The sequence below is a fragment of the Bos taurus genome, chromosome 5 (genome assembly GCF_002263795.3).
Source record: "Bos taurus isolate L1 Dominette 01449 registration number 42190680 breed Hereford chromosome 5, ARS-UCD2.0, whole genome shotgun sequence".
NCBI classification, from domain to species: domain Eukaryota; kingdom Metazoa; phylum Chordata; class Mammalia; order Artiodactyla; family Bovidae; genus Bos; species Bos taurus.
The window spans coordinates 40,651,049-40,668,885 of record NC_037332.1 but is presented as its reverse complement, the minus strand read 5'-3'; the positions used below and the strand labels follow the sequence as shown (position 1 = coordinate 40,668,885).

The window sequence follows — 17,837 nt, the reverse complement described above, 5'->3', positions numbered from 1 at the left end:
CATTAATTGATATGGCCTATTCACTTATTTATACCTTGTTAATAATGCCTTTTGCTGCTAAGTCATGTCAGTCGTGTCCGACTCTGTGTGACCCCACAGACGGCAGCCCACCAGGCTCCCCCGTTCCTGGGATTCTCCAGGCAAGAACACTGGAGTGGGTTGCCATTTCCCTCTCCAATGCATGAAAGTGAAAAGTGAAAGTGAAGTCGCTCAGTCGTGTCCAACTCTTCGCGACCCCATGGACTGCAGCCTACCAGGCTCCTCCGTCCATGGATTTTCCAGGCAAGAGTACTGGAGTGGGGTGCAACGCCTTTTAATATAGTTTAATAATTTCTTCATAAAGGTTTTAAAAATATCTTTGGAATGTATTCCTGGTTCTCTCCCTCATTTTTATTATTGTACACTCATATACACAGAAAATTACATTTTACAAATATGTTACAATTTTTGTATAATTATGAATATACTTTTCTTATGCTTATTTCCCATTCACAGTGAATTTCTGGCTCAAAACTTTAATCCATTTTTCTTCTGGGGTACCTGTAGAGTGTGATTTCCCCCCACTGATTTGTAACAACTTTTGAAAGATTAAGTCTGATTGTTTTTGTCATATGTGTTATAATATTTTTTGTTCAGTTTGCCATTTGCTTTTTAGTTTTATGTTGTTTTCTCTGATTGCAGAAGATTTGAATTTTTATGGAGTCACATGTATCAGTCTGTAGTTTCTTAGTTTTTATGTTTCCTCATACCAAGATTAAATAACTGTTAATTTACATTTTATTTTTAGTTACTTTCAGTAACTTTTTAATCCAGCTGGAATTTGTTTTGGTAATTTGATGCAATTAGCAATGTCTGTTTTATTTTTTTCTTCCCAGGAAGCTAGTGAACTCTTCCAGCACCATTTGATTTTCCACTGACCACTACTTCTATCATGAATTTGTGCTTGAAGTTTGCCTTTTCATTCTGTTAACTAGACCCAGGAATCAAACTGGAGTCTCCTGCACTGCAGGTAGATTCTTTACCAAATGAGGGAAGCCCTAAGGTAAACACTGCCATGACTTGATTAAAGTGGTAGAGTATAAAGAACCTTAAGTTTGAGGTTAAGACATCTACCTGTATTTAAGTCCTGACTCAACTTCCCAACCCTGTGATACCAACAATGCTTCCCTTAGCGACCCCACTCTAAATCTCCATTTCCTCATCAGTAAAAGAAGGGTAAGTAGCTGTCTTAACCATTTCAAAATTGTCGTCAGAACTGGGTAACCGAAGTGAAATAGAAGGATTTAAATTGTCAAGTACTAACTTCCAGTTCAATCTTCTTCTTTGTGAATGACTTCACCCGTATTCCAGGACAGATCTGAAGGCAATAGGTCATCTCTGTCCAGCCTTGTCTTTCTTTTTCTTGCTCAGGCTTCTCTTCTTGAAAAATACATTACTATAATACTTTTTTCAAACACTGTAGTAATTTTGAATATCAACAGAACAATGTTTAGGTTTGTATCTGTCACCTGTTCATATCATTTACCACGTGTTTGTTTCTCTCTAGTTTTAATTGCAATGAGAATCCATTACTTTTTGGTGTGCCCCAATTTTCAGAATCTTATCTAGTGCAAACTCAAATTTTCAAAAGCTAATTTTCGTGGCCTTTTGGCCAACAGAGCCTCAGTTAACAGGAAAATGTCTTTATTTCCTTTCCTACAAACAAGTCGTAGCAACCATAGAAAAGCACATTTTGGTTGCTTAACTATGTCCATCCTCGGGGGGAAAATTCCTCATCTCCCAATAGGGGGAACTCCAAAGAGAACGTTTTCCTAAAAGGGGCCAACTGGGCGGCGTTCTCTTTTCCCAAGGCCCCGATTTCTATTCTTGGATCTGGAGATCTGCGGCGGCTTTTTTCTTCTTCCTAGTTCCCAGAGGTTCCGCGGGCTGCAGGAGACCAGGCTGGCGGGTCAGGGGGTGGCCCGGGATGAGGACCACACGCCTCCTCGGCCTCTGAAGTGCCCGGGGCCTGGGCAATTAGGCGGAGTCCACTGAGTCGGTTTCTTCCTGCGCGATTCCCGGCCCCTCCACCGGGGCGGGCGGGATCCGGTCCCGGGAGGCTGCGCCCGCCCAGGGTCTCGACTCGGCCGCGCGGGGGACACGGGCGCGGCCTCACTCGGGCCGGGCCGCTCTCGCTAGCCCTGCCCACCCGGCAAGGTTCTACGCTGGGCCACACCTCGGCCTTCTCTCCTGCAGGCTCCTGCTCGGGGTTTTGGCCTTGGGTGGGGGAGGAGGACGCTGAGGAGGAGGGCTCCGAGAGAGGGCGGGGAGCCGCCACCTTTGCATAAATAGGCGGGCGTGGGTGCTGATGCGGCTGGCTGTGAGTGCTGGCTACGGCCGGTGAGCTGGGCTCGTCTTCTTCCTTCCCGGAGCTCTCGGCCTTAGTGCAGGAGGGGCGGCCAGTTTGGAGCAGGGTCGGTCATGGCCAGTGGCAGCTGCCAGGGGTGCGAGGAGGAGGACGAGGAATCTCTGAAGAAGTTGATAGTTAGGCTGAACAATGTCCAGGAAGGAAAACAGATAGAGACGCTGGTTCAAATCCTGGAGGATATGCTGGTGTTTACTTACGCCGATCACGGTAATCTTTTGTCGGGAAACTGTTGCTTACCGCCCCCCGCCCCCACTCCACCCCCCGCCGCTTTCCCAGGCCTTTTTAACAAACTTTCTCCTCCCAACTTTGTGGCCACACAAACCTGCACTCTTGAGAAGTCGAAAGCTCTCTACTCCTTTGGGCAGAAAAGAGCCGACAATTCTAGGAAAGTCTTGCGCTCATTTCTTCTGCTTTCTCCCTCCTTTTCAGACTTAAAAGGGGTGCCATGAATCGTGACTTTGCTCCTTTCCCTTAACCCCCTTCTTTTCCAGCCTCCAAGTTATTTCAAGACAAAAATGTCCACGTGCCTCTGTTGATCGTCTTGGACTCCTATATGAGAGTCGCTAGTGTGCAGCAGGTAAAAGAGTTGCTTTCATTTCGCCCATTTCCCCTTCTTTGGAAATAGGTGTTTTTCTACTGATACTTTGTACCCAGAGTTCTGGGTTATTTCTGAGATTTGTCCTGACAAACCACTGTCTGTGGTTTTAAGATGGAAGCATTGTTAAATCATTATCAAATGTTAACGGTGTAAGAGGGCCTACTCTGTGCTCCTTAATTATCATTAAGATGTAACTTTAACTGACAGAATATGGATGGTGATGGGAGGGGAATAATAATGGGTTGAGGTTTGGTTTCTTTCATTGGCTAGATGTGTTCGTAAGTGTTTAAATGAAATTATTCTAAGATTCTTCCCAATGTACAGCATGTTCTAGAGATGACATCATTGTGAATAGTTTGGGAAAGAGGAATAATGAACAATAATAGAATTAATAATTAATTAATTGAAGTTACTGGCAAACTCTCATAGGTTTAAGGTTTTCTTTTTTAAACTTGAAGACAGATTTCTAGCCTTCTTTAGTTGTAGTACACCTTGTATTATCTTAAGAGAGTAATGTTTTAGGATTCCCTTGTAAGTTTAAATCTGTACTTCTCAACTGTTTTCATATAAAATGAATGTAAAAGTGAACCTTTTAGAACCTGTATCGTAGGAAACCCAGAAATTTGTTAAATATCTCAGATATATTTGAAAAGGAGCCTTAAGATGAAAATTACGTCAAAACAAAATTACTGCTTAAGGTTAACTTCCTTTGTAGATTTTGAGATTTAGGGAACTGACATAAGTTTTCTCATTTGCATGTTAGATTCTAAACGGAAAGAGAATTGAACTTTGAACTCTATCTAGGTGCAGTGTTTCTTAATATCTACTTGAGAGGCTAGACCTATGTAAGAATTATCTGAATCTCTGTCTGTATCAATTATCTTATGCTTAATCTCTGTGTCCAGCTATGTCTAGCTTGGGTGAACCATATACCTAGCTTTTATATGAAGATCTATATATGTGAGATAAACGGGTACTTTTCTTTTTCTTCAACTGAAGTATATCCCATCTGACTATTGATTTTCAGGCTGTTAGTAAATAAGATCAAGAAAAAAATGGAGGCATGATAAAGACACTATTCTTTTAACACCCAGTGTCTGAAATTTTGCCTATGAAACATGATTCACTCTCCCGCACTGGCCTTTTGTGCTTGCTGCTCTCCACCCACATCATCCTTCTTACTTGCCTCTGCTTTGGTGTTCAAAATTGCCTTGTTTGTCACACTCCATTCCTTGGATTCTGTTTTTGGTAGAGTCTCCTCTGCCAGGTACAACTCTGAACAGCTGGGCCCTGGGTAGGCTTGGTCTGCAGAGGAGGTAGTGCTAGACTTGAGAATCCAAGGGAGTCTGCAACATACCCACCTCCTAATTTTTCTTCATTTTAGAAACTGCCAGAGCCCAGACATGTTTGTTTGGGGTAGTTATGAATGTCATTCAATATCCTTGCCCAGTAGGTACCAAAGACAGAGTATGTAAGAAAATCAGGAATTGTCTTTTGATTTGGTGATTTAATGGAATAGAATTACTAGTTGCAGCGCAGTATATTAACCTGCAAAAGGCATTATGTTTGTGTAGTTATCATTTGATTCTTGATGAAATCTGCTTCCCTTTCAGAAATCTCACTGAATATTTTTTTCTCAGAGTAAATAGCTCATTTAGGACCAAAGAGCAAGTAACAGAGTCAGAACTCAAGTTTCACACACCTTCAAAATCTTTTTTCATAATACAATAGGTGCTGAATTCACAAGCTTTTTGTATAACTAAAGAGTATAGTGGTTTGGTACAAATATTGTGGCCATGCTATGCCTACTGACGTTATTGATTTAAATTATCATTGATCTTATCAAAGGGATGTTTTAATACTCTACTTAAAAGAAAATATTGTCTTCTTCAAATTTATGCATATTACTGGTAAAATTAATATAGATATACTTTAAAGCTTTATACATTTGAATCAGCTGAAAGTACTGAAATAAAAGCACTTGATGAATTTAGGGAATTAAATTACCCTTCAAAAATAAACATCAAGGTTTGTTTTTAGAATTTAACATGACATTCCTGACTCTGAATTTTTATTTTCAATGTCTTTTCATACTTTATTAGTTCTCCTTAATAATCACAGTCTTTAGACAGTTGATACTTAGGCTCTTTGTCTTACAAATTTCTTTTCCTGCAAATCATCTGAACATTTCTCTGTGTTCTTCAGTTTTACATTACTTTATTCACACAGTTTCCATCTTTGATGTGAGTGAAATATATGCAAGTGACTAAAATTTTCTTTAAACCCTAGATGTTTCCCATTGTGCATTAATTAGATAACTTGAGTTTACAGAATAATTATAATGAAGTGAAACTACCAATTGTATTATGACTGTCCAAGATGGGAGGTTTCTCTTTTTGAAAGATAAGCTTTTAATTGAATACATTAATGGATCATTTGTTACCTCCACTTTGCAGCTAGCGATTCTATTTAATCATAGAAGCTCAGTTACTTCAGTCTTTTTGCAAAGCAATTTTACTGATGCTGCTATTTCACCAACCAAAGCAAAACAGGGTTTTTCCTTGAGTCAGCCATGCAGGTGCAGAGATGAGTATAGCATCCTGTGTGATTTATGATTTATTTCCCTCCAGAAACTGTTCCAAATGTTACTTTTGAAATACTTAGTTGAAAAAATCTTGATATATTTTATGAAAGCACAGAAATAGCCAGTTTCTATGGCATCTGGATTGTCAATATCTGTTCGGCTTACGTGGAGGAGGATGTCTACTCAAATATAGGTAAAAATAGCTGTCAAAAATTGCTTCCTTTTCAAGGAATTTGAAATTGTGTAAGAGCAAGTAATGACAGAGTAAAGCAATTCATGCTTAATCCAGAAAAGATCTGGAAATAGTATTTGTAAATAACTCTTGTATAAACACTTTTATCATATTAAATACCCCTTGTTTATTCCTGTAAACAATTAGGAAATGTGTGCCATTATTCCTCTTCAGATGCATAGAAATTTCTCCCCTGGTCATCCAACTCTGTGCCACTCAGCTCCAATTCACACATTCAGTCACATTTAGCAATGGACCCCTCTCTGGCAGCCTGAGGACTATTTAGAATCTTACTTCTCTTCCTCACAGCTCATCAGTTTTAGAAGTTTCCCTTGCACTGTTTTAAGTGAACAAAGTTATAGTTCTTTTGAAATCTGACTCAAATCACACTTTTTCTGTATTATATTCTTCCCTGAGCAACTCTAGCTGACAGTGAATCCAGCTTTCAAAATTCATGTTATATTGGTATTTATCACACATCATGGTTAGGCACTTCTCCATGAATCTGTAGAACTGAATATCTATGCATATTCTTTTTTTGACCATATCAAGTGTAGTTTTGTAATAAAGTAAAAAGAATTGAAGAGTCCTTATATTTGGAGAGAAATATATGGCAGGAAGAGTGAGTTAATCTCCAGTTTGGAATTAAAGTATCATTAATATTTAAAAATGTATTTTTTAGAAGTAAAGAGCAACTTACTCAATCTGGCATCACTTGTATAAGTGAAGTGAATGAAGGTATATTTAAAATGCATCAGTAAAATCATAATTCATTTGGAAATATGAAAGACTTAAAGGACATTTGTGATGTCTCGACCTCATCAACCCATATTTAGGTACACTGAAGAAGTCTAGTGGAGTCCATTGAAAAGTTCTGCCTGCTCTCCATCTCATAGTGCCTTTCTCTTCTTCCTGTGAAAGACGTTACACTGTCATCAGACAGTGCTGCTTCTCTTGCCATTTGTCCTAGCTTTATTATCTGGGGAGCCGTCTTTCCTGATAATTTACACTTGGCCGTCAAAATCTCTGGCTTTTCCTAATCTTCCATTCCAAACTACTTCATTTCTTCTTTTAGTTAAAATCCTAAATATCTAAAATAAATTCTGTCAGGTGGATGTGCCTTAAAAAGTACAAAGCCCTGAGATCAGCCTTTCCTGTACGTCATAGTCTTGGTATGTCCTCTAAAACTAATTTTTAAGTTTTATTTTATTGCTTTTTATTTAGACAATAAGCAATTTGTTTCCTTCATCATTCAGAAATATTACTTTTTGTATGCCCTTTCAGTAGATTTTTGGAGAAAGATGTTTTCTAATTGTATGACTTGCTTTTTGAGTATAATTTTGTTATACTCCTTTTTAGTATAATTTTGAATATAAGTTTGTTTTAAAATAACTATTTTAAAATAATAGTCACCTAGTCTATTAAGAATGAAGAGATTCTTTGACTAAATATGTTCAATATATGTGTGTTTGTTTTAAAATGTGAATATTTGTTTCTTATTTTTAGGTGGGTTGGTCACTTTTATGCAAATTAATAGAAATCTGTCCAAATACAATGCAAAGCTTAATGGGACCCCATGATATTGGACATGATTGGGAAGTCCTTGGGGTTCACCAGTAAGTATGTAAAAATATACTGCACTAAATATCTGTATGACAGCCCTTTTCTTGATACATTGTATTTGCAATTCAAGCCAAACTGATAAAAATCCTTTAAAATACATGTAGTTTTCCTTGAATCAATGATTTACATTTATAGAGAGCTTATTTGAGGTAAAATGTTAGATATTGTTATTATTTTAATATAATAATAGTTATACAATTGATTAAATCGTAGATTGTTGATGAATGCTTATGAATTCAAGCGAATAATAGATTTCTTTCTTTCTTTTTTTTTTTTTTTTTTTTACTTTTTAATAGTAGAATTGACACAAAACACTGGCCTCCCAGGTGGCGCTAGTGGTAAAGAACCCTACCACCAATACAAGAGACTGAAGAGACTTGGGTTCAGTCCTTGGGTTGGGATGATCCCCTGGAGGAGGGCACAGCAACCCACTCCAGTATTCTTGCCTGGAGAGTCCCACGGACAGAGGAGCCTGGTGGCTACAGTCCATAGGGTTGCACCAAGCAGGACATGGCTGAAGCGACTTAGCACACACACAGGACACAAACCACTACTTCTTCAAAACAAACATATGGAAACTAAAATGTTCTCTGCTGCTGCTGCTGCTGCTGCTAAGTCTCTTCAGTTGTGTCCAACTCTGTGCGACCCCATAGACGGCAGCCCACCAGGCTCCCCCATCCCTGGGATTCTCCAGGCAAGAACACTGGAGTGGGTTGCCATTTCCTTCTCCAATGTATGAAAGTGAAAAGTGAAAGTGAAGTTGCTCAGTCGAACCCGACTCTTAGCGACCCCATGGACTGCAGCCCACCAGGCTCCTCCGTCCATGGGATTTTCCACGCAATTTAGAAATGTATGCTTTACTGTCTTTAAAAAGCACATTTATGTATATTCATATGTATATATTTAATGAGCTTAAATGCAGCTTTCAAAATGAAGGAAAAAGAGGAAATTATCTTTCAGCACATCTGCAGCCAAATCTTGATAGCTATTTATTAGCTATGTTATTGCAGTTTTCAACACAATGACTTCGAAACTACTTCTTTAGCCATAATTAGTTAAGAAAATTTTTTCTGTGTTTCCAGGAAAATCCTTTTTGGATAACTTTGGATAACTGCTGGATAACTTTTTTGTTTCTTGACATTTAATAAAATATCTTCTGTCACCAAGTTTAGGTGTTCTTTAGTGACTTTTCTTTACCTCAGAAAAGTGAATACTTTAATTTCCAAAGATATATTGCTGTGGAGAACATAATTAATGCAAAACTAAATTTTACATCTCTATTAGTTTTAACCGTGGCTGCAAGTTTAGACAAATAAGAGCTGTTTGTTCATAGGCGAGTATACCTATGCTTGTGTATTTTTCCATCTTTGATAAATATGAGTTGCTGTTTTTCAGATTCTAGCATTAAAGAGTGTGCTTTGCAAAGAGACTGTTTACAATTAATAGATATTCTCATCTCCAAACTAATCCCTGAAATTCTATGTCAATAATAAAGAATACAACATTTATTTATTTATTTATTTTTTGGTGAGCAAGGCCCGCACTTTATTTTCCAAAGTAGTTTTTATACCTTAAGTTATGCATAGAGGGCACCCCACTCCAGTACTTTTGCCTGGAAAATCCCATGGATGGAGGAGCCTGGCGGGCTACAGTCCATGGGGTCGCTAAGAGTCGGACAAGACTGAGCGACTTCACTTTCACTTTTCACTTTCATGCATTGGAGAAGGAAATGGCAACCCACTCCAGTGTTCTTGCCTGGAGAATCCCAGGGACGGGGGAGCCTGGTGGGCTGCCGTCTATGGGGTCGCACAGAGTTGGACACGACTGAAGCGACTTAGCAGCAGCAGCAGCAGCAGCAGCAGCAGAGGATAATGGGGGAAGGGGTATAGTCATGCAAGGTCAGCAGTCCTTGATCCTTATCGAAGCCAGGCTTTATTTCTGCAAACTTATCATATGCAAAAGTTTTAGGTGATTTACATCATCTTCTGGCCAGGAGGCCTGTTAACATTTTATGACCCTTTCTTCAGAAAACTTATTTTTCTCTAAAGGTGATTGTTCTAAAGTCAGGTGCCACCCTCCAAAAGCATTAGATAAAGTTGCATTCCTATAGGGCAAAAGTGTGATGGGCTATAACAAGAAAAGTATTAACTCAAGGGAATACAGCATTTAATGAAGAATTAGGCAAAATATGCCTGCAATTAATAGTTATAATGTTATGTGTCCCTTGGTTTGGATGAGAATTTCCAAAATCCCCAAAGGTTTGTAATCTGTAACTTTAGGGAGACTTGGAAAACATACTTAGTCATATTTTAGTACAAACTGAATGTTCCAGTTAACTTACGTGAATGTTTCTGCAGGAAGTTTCTTTTCATTCATTTATTTGCTTACTCATCATTTATTCATCTTCGGTTCATCGGGTATTTATTACACCCCTCCTTTAGGCCAGAAGTAGTGTGAACAATATAGACACACTCTTCTCTATAGTGGAGTATATTAGATCATTTCCAGCCAATAGTTATTGTGAAACATATCTCCTGGTATTCAAGGACTTTTCCTCCCTAAAGGCTTACAGTACTAAAGGCGAAATCTCTTGTGTGGTAATGAAGTCAGGAATAGTGGGAATGATTCAAGAAGAGGTAGGGGCAGTGTAGGTAGGAGGAGAATTAACAGAGTTGAAGGAGTCTCTCAATTCCTTACCTCATCGCTAGAGACCATGTGCCGAGTTTCTTGAATCTAAGTGAAGCCATGGAAGCTCTATTTTCTAACAATAGAAAGCCAAGCAGCACTGGGTAGGAATAAACTATAGATTGTATTTTTAAAATTAATCAGCCCTGAGTAGAAATAGACTACAGCCTGTATATTTTAAAATTAATAACTCAGGGGCTCAAATCAAATGTATTTGAACTGACAATATTACTGATATACTAGGTTCACTTTCTATAATATCAATTTCTCTTTTAAAAATAATAAAAAGTGAATAATATAAATATTCAAATGGTTTTTAATTTTTGTATACAAGCTAACATTTTAATTACATCTCTATAATTTAATACATAAATATGTGTCACATAATATTCACAAGTTTGTATCACATATAAAACGACTAATCCCTTAGTACATTTAGTTCTGTATTATTTTGAATATAGAATTGAGTGAAATAGTTAATAATTGAAAATATTTTGAGGAAAAAGTTATAACTTTTCTGTTGAGACTCATAATTCCCTGTTAATCATTGTAAGCCTGGCTCAGGTTTATAGGGAAAAAAACACACTAGCTTCAATATAGGGAATGAAGTGCAATGAGATAAATAACAATGTAGATGAGTAAGAGACAATATCTAAAAGAATAAACATCTAGGATGATCTTGATTTTTGTTTTTAATTACAGATTGATTCTTAAAACGCTAACAGTTCATAATGCCAGTGTCAACCTGACAACAGTTGGATTGAAGGCCTTAGATCTTCTCCTAACTTCAGGTAGTATATATACACACATATTTCTAATGTTGACACAAGTTAAAAAATAATTTAAACCATTTACTGAATATATTTTAACTTTTTTAAAAAATATAATATTATAACCTCAATATTGATGATTTCCAAAATTCTGTGTATCCATTTTCCTTTTCTCTCCTTATCTCTTTTCTCTAAACTTTTTCTCTCAAAAATACCACCCAACATATTGGCCTTAAACATCACCTTGTATATTATTCCCAAATTTAATTTCTGTCCTCAGCTTTGCTCCTCTGATCTGGTCCCGCATCTCATATTCCCATTAGTTTGTTAGCCATACGTGTCCTGTCATGAGTATTTGTTCTCCGTTATATCTCTAATGTATTTTCTATAAAACATGTAGAGTATGACAATAGTAATATGTCATAATAAAAATATATAGCCTTTCTTCTTTTGTGCTTGCTAAATGCTAGGTTTAACATGTAAAATACTTCATATGCTTTTAAAAACATAATCCTCAAAACATCCCTTGAGTGAACCCTGAAACCAGAGAGATTGCCTCAGCAAAAAGCAGTAGAAACAGGTCTTATTTCACGTGTCAGGTTCTTTCCCTGAGTAAACTTCTGCTTGAAGGATAATGGACCTGGAAACAAAGAGTTGCTGTGGTGCAATCGTTGTGATCATTGCTGTGCTGGACACTTGCTGTGATGTAAGATTCTAAGAAGAAAGACTGCTTACAGGGAAGCTAATCAGAAAGGATAGGGAGGCTTTCCTTCAACGTGTGAAGGGTGCTTGAGGTCAAGAGAACAGCATTTGCAACATTGCAGAGGTCTAGGAGGAGAGCATGAGAGGAGCTGGAAGTGTGGGTGGTAAGATTTTAAATGCTTTCATAATCCCTGCCAAGTGATGAAGGCCCATTAGGAGAAAGAAAAAGGAAGACAGAGGGTGAAGATCAGAGAATAAAAGAAGAGGGATAGGAAAGGTCTGAAGGTCCTCACCACTTCACCAGAGCCTTTTATTACAATATGTAATAGAATTTGCTAACTAGTCTTGGCGGTTTAGTTGCCAAGTTTTGTCCAACTCTTGTGACCCCGTGGACTGTAGCCCACCAGGCACCTATGTCCATGGGATTCTCCAGGAAAGAATAGTGGAGTGGTTTGTCATTTCCTCCTCCAAACTAGTCTTAATCATGATTTATCTTAAACTCATCCTTGGGAGTCTTTTTTGGGAGTATGTGAAGATTTATTCTGCATTTGGCGATGGACAGGTGGTTTATGAATTTGAAAAATCTCACAATATGAATATGTTGAGATTAGCAGCATGCAGACAGTTATGAAATTTGATATGTGTTTTGCAAAAGACTAGTTAATTTCTTCCCTATACCATTGAGAATTTTGAGTTTTTAGGGAAGTTTGTAAAGTGTTTTAGAGTTCATTTCAGATACTTTATTAGAGGCTAATTTATGAATCACTTTTTGTTTGGCTTATTTGTTAACTGATGTGCTAGTTATTGGGCACTTACTGCTACGCTGGCTACTAGAGAACTCTCAGACAGCTGAGGCAGAGTTCCTGCAATGAAGAAGTTCACAGTCTAGCAGCATTGTCTAATACAACTTTTTGCAATGAAGGAAATACTGTACATGTTTAAAATCATGGCTCATAGCCATATGTGGTGGTTGAACTTGGGAAATGTGAGGAGCTAAATTTTAATTTTATTTAATTTTACTTAATTTAAATTTGAGTTTAAGTAGCCTCATGCGATTAGTGGCTACAGAATTGAACAGCCCAACAAAGAGATAAAAAGCATTTAAAGAGATAATTTCAGTTTAATAAAAAAAGTACCATAACAGAAATAGGAAGAAAACTACCATAGGAACACAGAGAGAAGCTCTGCTTATTTGTGGGATTTAAGGGCATGTCCGTGACCTGTCTAAATTTTAATCCAGCTCTGACTCTTGTTTGTTCACTTTGGGCAGAGTTACTGGGTCACTTCTGTGGTTGTTTTCTCATCTCTGACATGAGGATTGCATCTGTCTCGTGGGGCTGTGGTGATTTACACATGTTAGAGTGAACTGTCAGTGCTTCAACCTAAGTCTGATGTGTTATGTGCTGTACACGTGTATGCTATGACTACCCCTCCTACAGTTTTTATTGACTGAATAGGTGCTGTTTATGTTATGCCTTGAATTAAGGTAGCATTATATTTGGTGTAGAAAAGGGCAAGGGCATTCCACTCAGCTAGTACAAATGCAAAAATTTATATCAAAGGAAATGTGTTTGTGATGAGCAGAGAGCTTAGCGTGTTTGGAGTCAGTAGTTCAGGGAGGGACGTGAGGCTGATGAGATACATGTAATCTGTGAAGTGTCTCGTTTGTCAGATTGAGGAGTATGAGAATGTCTTAGAAGACTTCAAAGGGAATTATAGATCACATTTATGTTATAGAAATATAGTGCAGGGGATCAACTAGTTAGGTAGGAGTTTGCACCAAGCAGAGCAGTTAAGCAATTGTGTTTGCATTCTAGGTGAGAGGGGATGGGGTCCAGAACAAAATAGAAATGGAGGGGCCTAGTTCAAAAGGACTTTTTGAAATATTTAGAGGTTAGACTTGAAGGACTTAGTATGAGTTGATTCTTTGGTTGGGCAGAATGAGAAGAGGGAGAATGAAAGAAGGAAGATGACTTAAATTTCCCTGGTAACTATTGGATCCAAGGTGGTATCATTGATGAAGAGATGCAATTGGAGTAGGTGAGGTTTGGGGTGGCCATGGAGCATTCAGATGATGTTGTTTAAGAGGCAGAAATATTTCAGGAGTTTGGGGCAAGAGGTCTTGGTAATGGTCATTGATTGGGAATCATAAAGTTATAGGAAAGTGTACTAGGGATTTATCTCATTTAGAAAGACCATAGATCTTGATAGGGCTAACAGCTGGGGCAATTAAGTGGTTCATCAAAAAGAGAAGTTCACAAACCATCATAGCCCTCATGTAAAAATTAAGACATTAAATGTTAAAGCAGCTATTTACTTGGAGCTTATTATTCTCTTCAAAATAGGTAAAATCACTTTGCTGATATTGGATGAAGAAAATGATATTTTCTTGTTAATCTTCGATGCCATGCGCACATTTTCAGCCAGTGATGAAGTCCAGAAACTTGGATGTAAAGTTTTACATGTGCTGTTTGAGAGAGGTATTTAAAAATGTCAAACTCTTTATATTGATATTTATATAAGAAAAAAGGGTTTATAAGGATTTATAGTAGGAAAAGTAGGATTAATTATCATGATAAGAAGATATTTAAAACTGTACTATTTATTAAAATTTGAGTTGTCAGTGAAGGATAGATAATGGAGTTAATTCAGAAATATTGCTTGTTTTTTACAGAATAAATTTCATTCATGGATTATAAATTATGTAATTGTAGTAAACTTTTTCCATTGCTTAACAAGGCATAGGTTCACTTTGTAAACCGGATGTGTAGGAGTTAAAAAAGAAAAAAGTAAAACTATGAAGTCAAGCACAGGTTAAATTTGGGTTTATGATGTTAAGTCATCACCAGAGATTTTAGACGTTGCTCAAGGCTCTGGCTAAAGAACAGAAAGTTTACAAAGTTTCCCTTAGGAATAAGACTAATATGTATTTTATCACATAACACTGAGATTGATGACAGAGATAGCCATGTAATTTTATAGTTAGTTGGAACCTTTGGTTCTTCCACTGGCTTGATGAGGAAATGGAACAGAGAAGTGAAATGAGTAACCTGCCTGAAGGCACACAGCTAGTTATCTCCATTACAGTTCATTTGACTAAGTTTTTTGAGAGCACCTTTTATGTCATTGTGAGAGCCAACAATGGTCGGGGTTTAGAATAAGAAGAACCTCCTGGGGCCTGTGTCCATACCGGTTTGCCTATTCCAGTTTCTGGCGGATCCAGGAATGGAATAGATCACCTTATACTGTTTAATTTCCTGCCTTATTCTAAGAAGACTTAAAATAGTTTATAGATATTTATAATACATTAGAAGGGAAAAATGAATGAGGAAATGGGTGAAGGGAAAACATGATGCTAGGTTAAATTTATTGCTTCAGATCCTGTATCTTTGCAGAGAGATGGACCAGAAATTCGGTACTTTGCTTTCTATCAGGCAAAGGAAAGAGGCAGAAACATTGATTACAAAGTTACTTGAAATAAAAGTAAACCCATTAATCAGAAGAAGCAATCATGGGAGACTTGGGGAAAATCCTCCTTGAGTCTCCCTGGATGAGGTGATAAAATGCGCACATTCTGTAAGGAACGCAGTGTCATTTCAGTGAAAGACTATCAAAGAGCACAGTTTGGGCCTGGGCCTCAGCTCTCTCATGAAGGGGCTTGGTGGAGGAGAGGAATGGAGGAGGTGCATGTCTCTCAGGCTATTTTCTCTAAATGTTACATCTGGCAACTAAGCTTTTGATAAGAATTGGGCAGAATAGAATTTGAGGAGTTATTGTCTTGAGAGCTTGTAATCGTCTGTGCTGCAGTTTAAGGGCACATCATTATTCATGAAAGAAGGGTTAACATAATTCTCTCCAGTGTTGTGGGATCCAAGACCTGTAAAGAGGCACCAAGGAATGTTGAAAAGAAGATCTTACTGTGATAGAAAGATCAACGCTAACAATGTGATTGTAAATGTAGACTAGAAACACTTCTGAAGTTTTGAAGAGTTTCAGGTTCCCCAGGACTTAGTGACACCTGTAAAGTGAATTTTCAAAATTTAAAACTATGTTCTGGAAACTGTTCCATAAAATGAGAAGATTTGGTGACACTCCACCTTTATTAAAAGAACCCAATCAATTTCACATTATACTACATGGACTATTGGTATAAAGTTGAACAACAGAAACTAATGTTGATCATGAAGAGTGCTGCATTTTCTAATATTTATGTCAGTGTTATTCTCAGGCCAGATAAACCAGATTTTTATACATGTTTTTGAGGTTCCCATCCAATAAAATGACTCTAAATGAAACTCACTGCTTGATCCAAAGACTAATTATGAAAATTAATGAGGACATTTGTTGAAGAAAGCTGAGCGCAGAAGAATTGATGCTTTTGAACTGTGGTGTTGGAGAAGACTCTTGAGAGTCCCTTGAACTGCAAGGAGATCCAACCAGTCCATTCTAAAGGAGATCAGTCCTGTGTGTTCTTTGGAAGGAATGATGCTAAAGCTGAAACTCCAGTACTTTGGCCACCTGATGCGAAGAGTTGACTCATTGGAAAAGACTGTGATGCTGGGAGGGGTTGGGGACAGGAGGAAAAGGGGACAACAGAGGATGAGATGGCTGGATGGCATCACCGACTTGATGGACGTGAGTTTGAGTGAACTCCGGGAGTTGGTGATGAACAGGGAGGCCTGGCGTGCTGCGATTCATGGGGTCGCAAAGAGTCACACACGACTGAGCCGCTGAACTGAACTGAACTGAACTTTGTTGTTCTCTGATGAAATCAAGACCATTAAGATAGAGTATTTCAGTCTCATTACTTGTCATTTGCTGACGTTCATCCCTCTTAAACTGATGCATTTAGCTTAGCTGCCCTTCAACAGTGTACCACTAACCACTCCGTTTTAAGTATTGTGATATGTTCACTTCAATAGGCCATCTTTATTAGTCATAGATTAGTTTTCTCTAGAATCTTTCAAATGGAATTGTAAATAATTTTGGTTTTCTGAGAACTAGTCACTACATTTCAAAACATGGAGTAACTAATAGTAACTGATATGGGTCAAAACAAAATTATTTTACCTCAATCGCTTGTTTTCCTATTTTAAAATTACTAGGAAGGGATATTTGCTAAAGTATAGTCTTTAATTTATGTCTGTTGTATATACTATGTTATCATGAATTATCATGAGTAGTATATTTTTGAGTAATTAAACTTTTAAATCATGTTTCAGCTCTGTCAGTATTTTGTCTTTCATTTTTTAGTTTCAGAGGAGCAACTGACTGAATTTGTTGAGAATAAAGATTATATGATATTGCTCAGTGCATTAAAAAATTTTGAAGATGAAGAGGAAATTGTGCTCCATGTACTGCACTGTTTACATTCCTTAGCAATTCCTTGTAAGTAGCCTGCATACATGGTTTCTTTTTTGAACCTGAAAATTACAATATATGTTCTTTCTGAGTGTGTTTCAAAAATGTTTTTATTGGAAACCTGTAGGTGATAAAGCCATTCATTTGTATATTCATCTGATTAATTTTTGTTTATTGATTTAGTACTGCTGCTGGCTCTGGGCTTTGTGCTGGGGAAATAGTAGCAAAAATATAAATGTCTTGCCTTTTCTATTCCCATAGTACTGCACAAGATACAGATAAGCACAGAAGAGATTACAGAGTATTATAAGGCAAATGTTGGCAGAAGTACTTAGAGTTATGAGAACAAACAGGGAGCGAGGCAAGATCTCTCAGCAGAGTCTTGAATGATGAGGACAGCTTTGTGTGCAGAAAAATGTGAGATGAAGTAGAGCTGCAGGCAGTAACCCAAGGGTGGACATCTTAAAGTGTAAAGATCCTAGAGCAAGAAAGCGTAGAAATATCAAGAGGATAAAAGTAGCTCAGTAAGCTATATTTGTAAGTGTGTGGATGCATGTGTGTGTGAAATGCACATGCAGAGCCCTGAGCATCTGCTTGTATGCTGATTAATGGAGTTGAGGGAAGGGCTTGGTAAGAATTAGTGGATGAGGCTGGAGACATAATCAGATGCTAAAAGGTCTGAAAAGTCACAGGAAGGAGTTTGAACTTTATTTTGTGATTCTTGGTTCGCATTTTGGTGATGCTTTGAAATCTAGCCACTTTTATAATAAAAAAGTACAAAAAAATTAATTTGGTCTGTATGCCACCAGTGAATGCTTCTATTACTAAAGATTTCAATTCCTTCTGTTTTATAAGTACACTTGAGCATTTTGCAT

General features: G+C 37.6%; 1 protein-coding gene across 5 annotated transcripts in view; it reads left to right on the top strand.

The window, feature by feature from the left end:
• The first annotated feature begins 2,351 nt into the window (after positions 1-2,351).
• Positions 2,352-17,837, top strand: part of LRRK2 (leucine rich repeat kinase 2) — a 205,786-nt gene continuing 190,300 nt past the window's right edge. For 2 of the 5 annotated variants that reach the window (XM_024991931.2, XM_010805062.4), the window contains exons 1-6: positions 2,352-2,614; positions 2,899-2,984; positions 7,328-7,437; positions 10,832-10,920; positions 13,947-14,081; positions 16,855-16,989. In XM_024991931.2, coding sequence (XP_024847699.1) covers positions 2,461-2,614; positions 2,899-2,984; positions 7,328-7,437; positions 10,832-10,920; positions 13,947-14,081; positions 16,855-16,989 — 709 coding nt within the window. In that variant the 5' untranslated portion in view covers positions 2,352-2,460. Of the gene's footprint in view, positions 2,985-7,327; positions 7,438-10,831; positions 10,921-13,946; positions 14,082-16,854; positions 16,994-17,837 lie in introns of all 5 variants that reach the window. The other 3 variants (NM_001206086.3, XM_024991932.2, XM_059886557.1) reach the window with 3 other exon arrangements.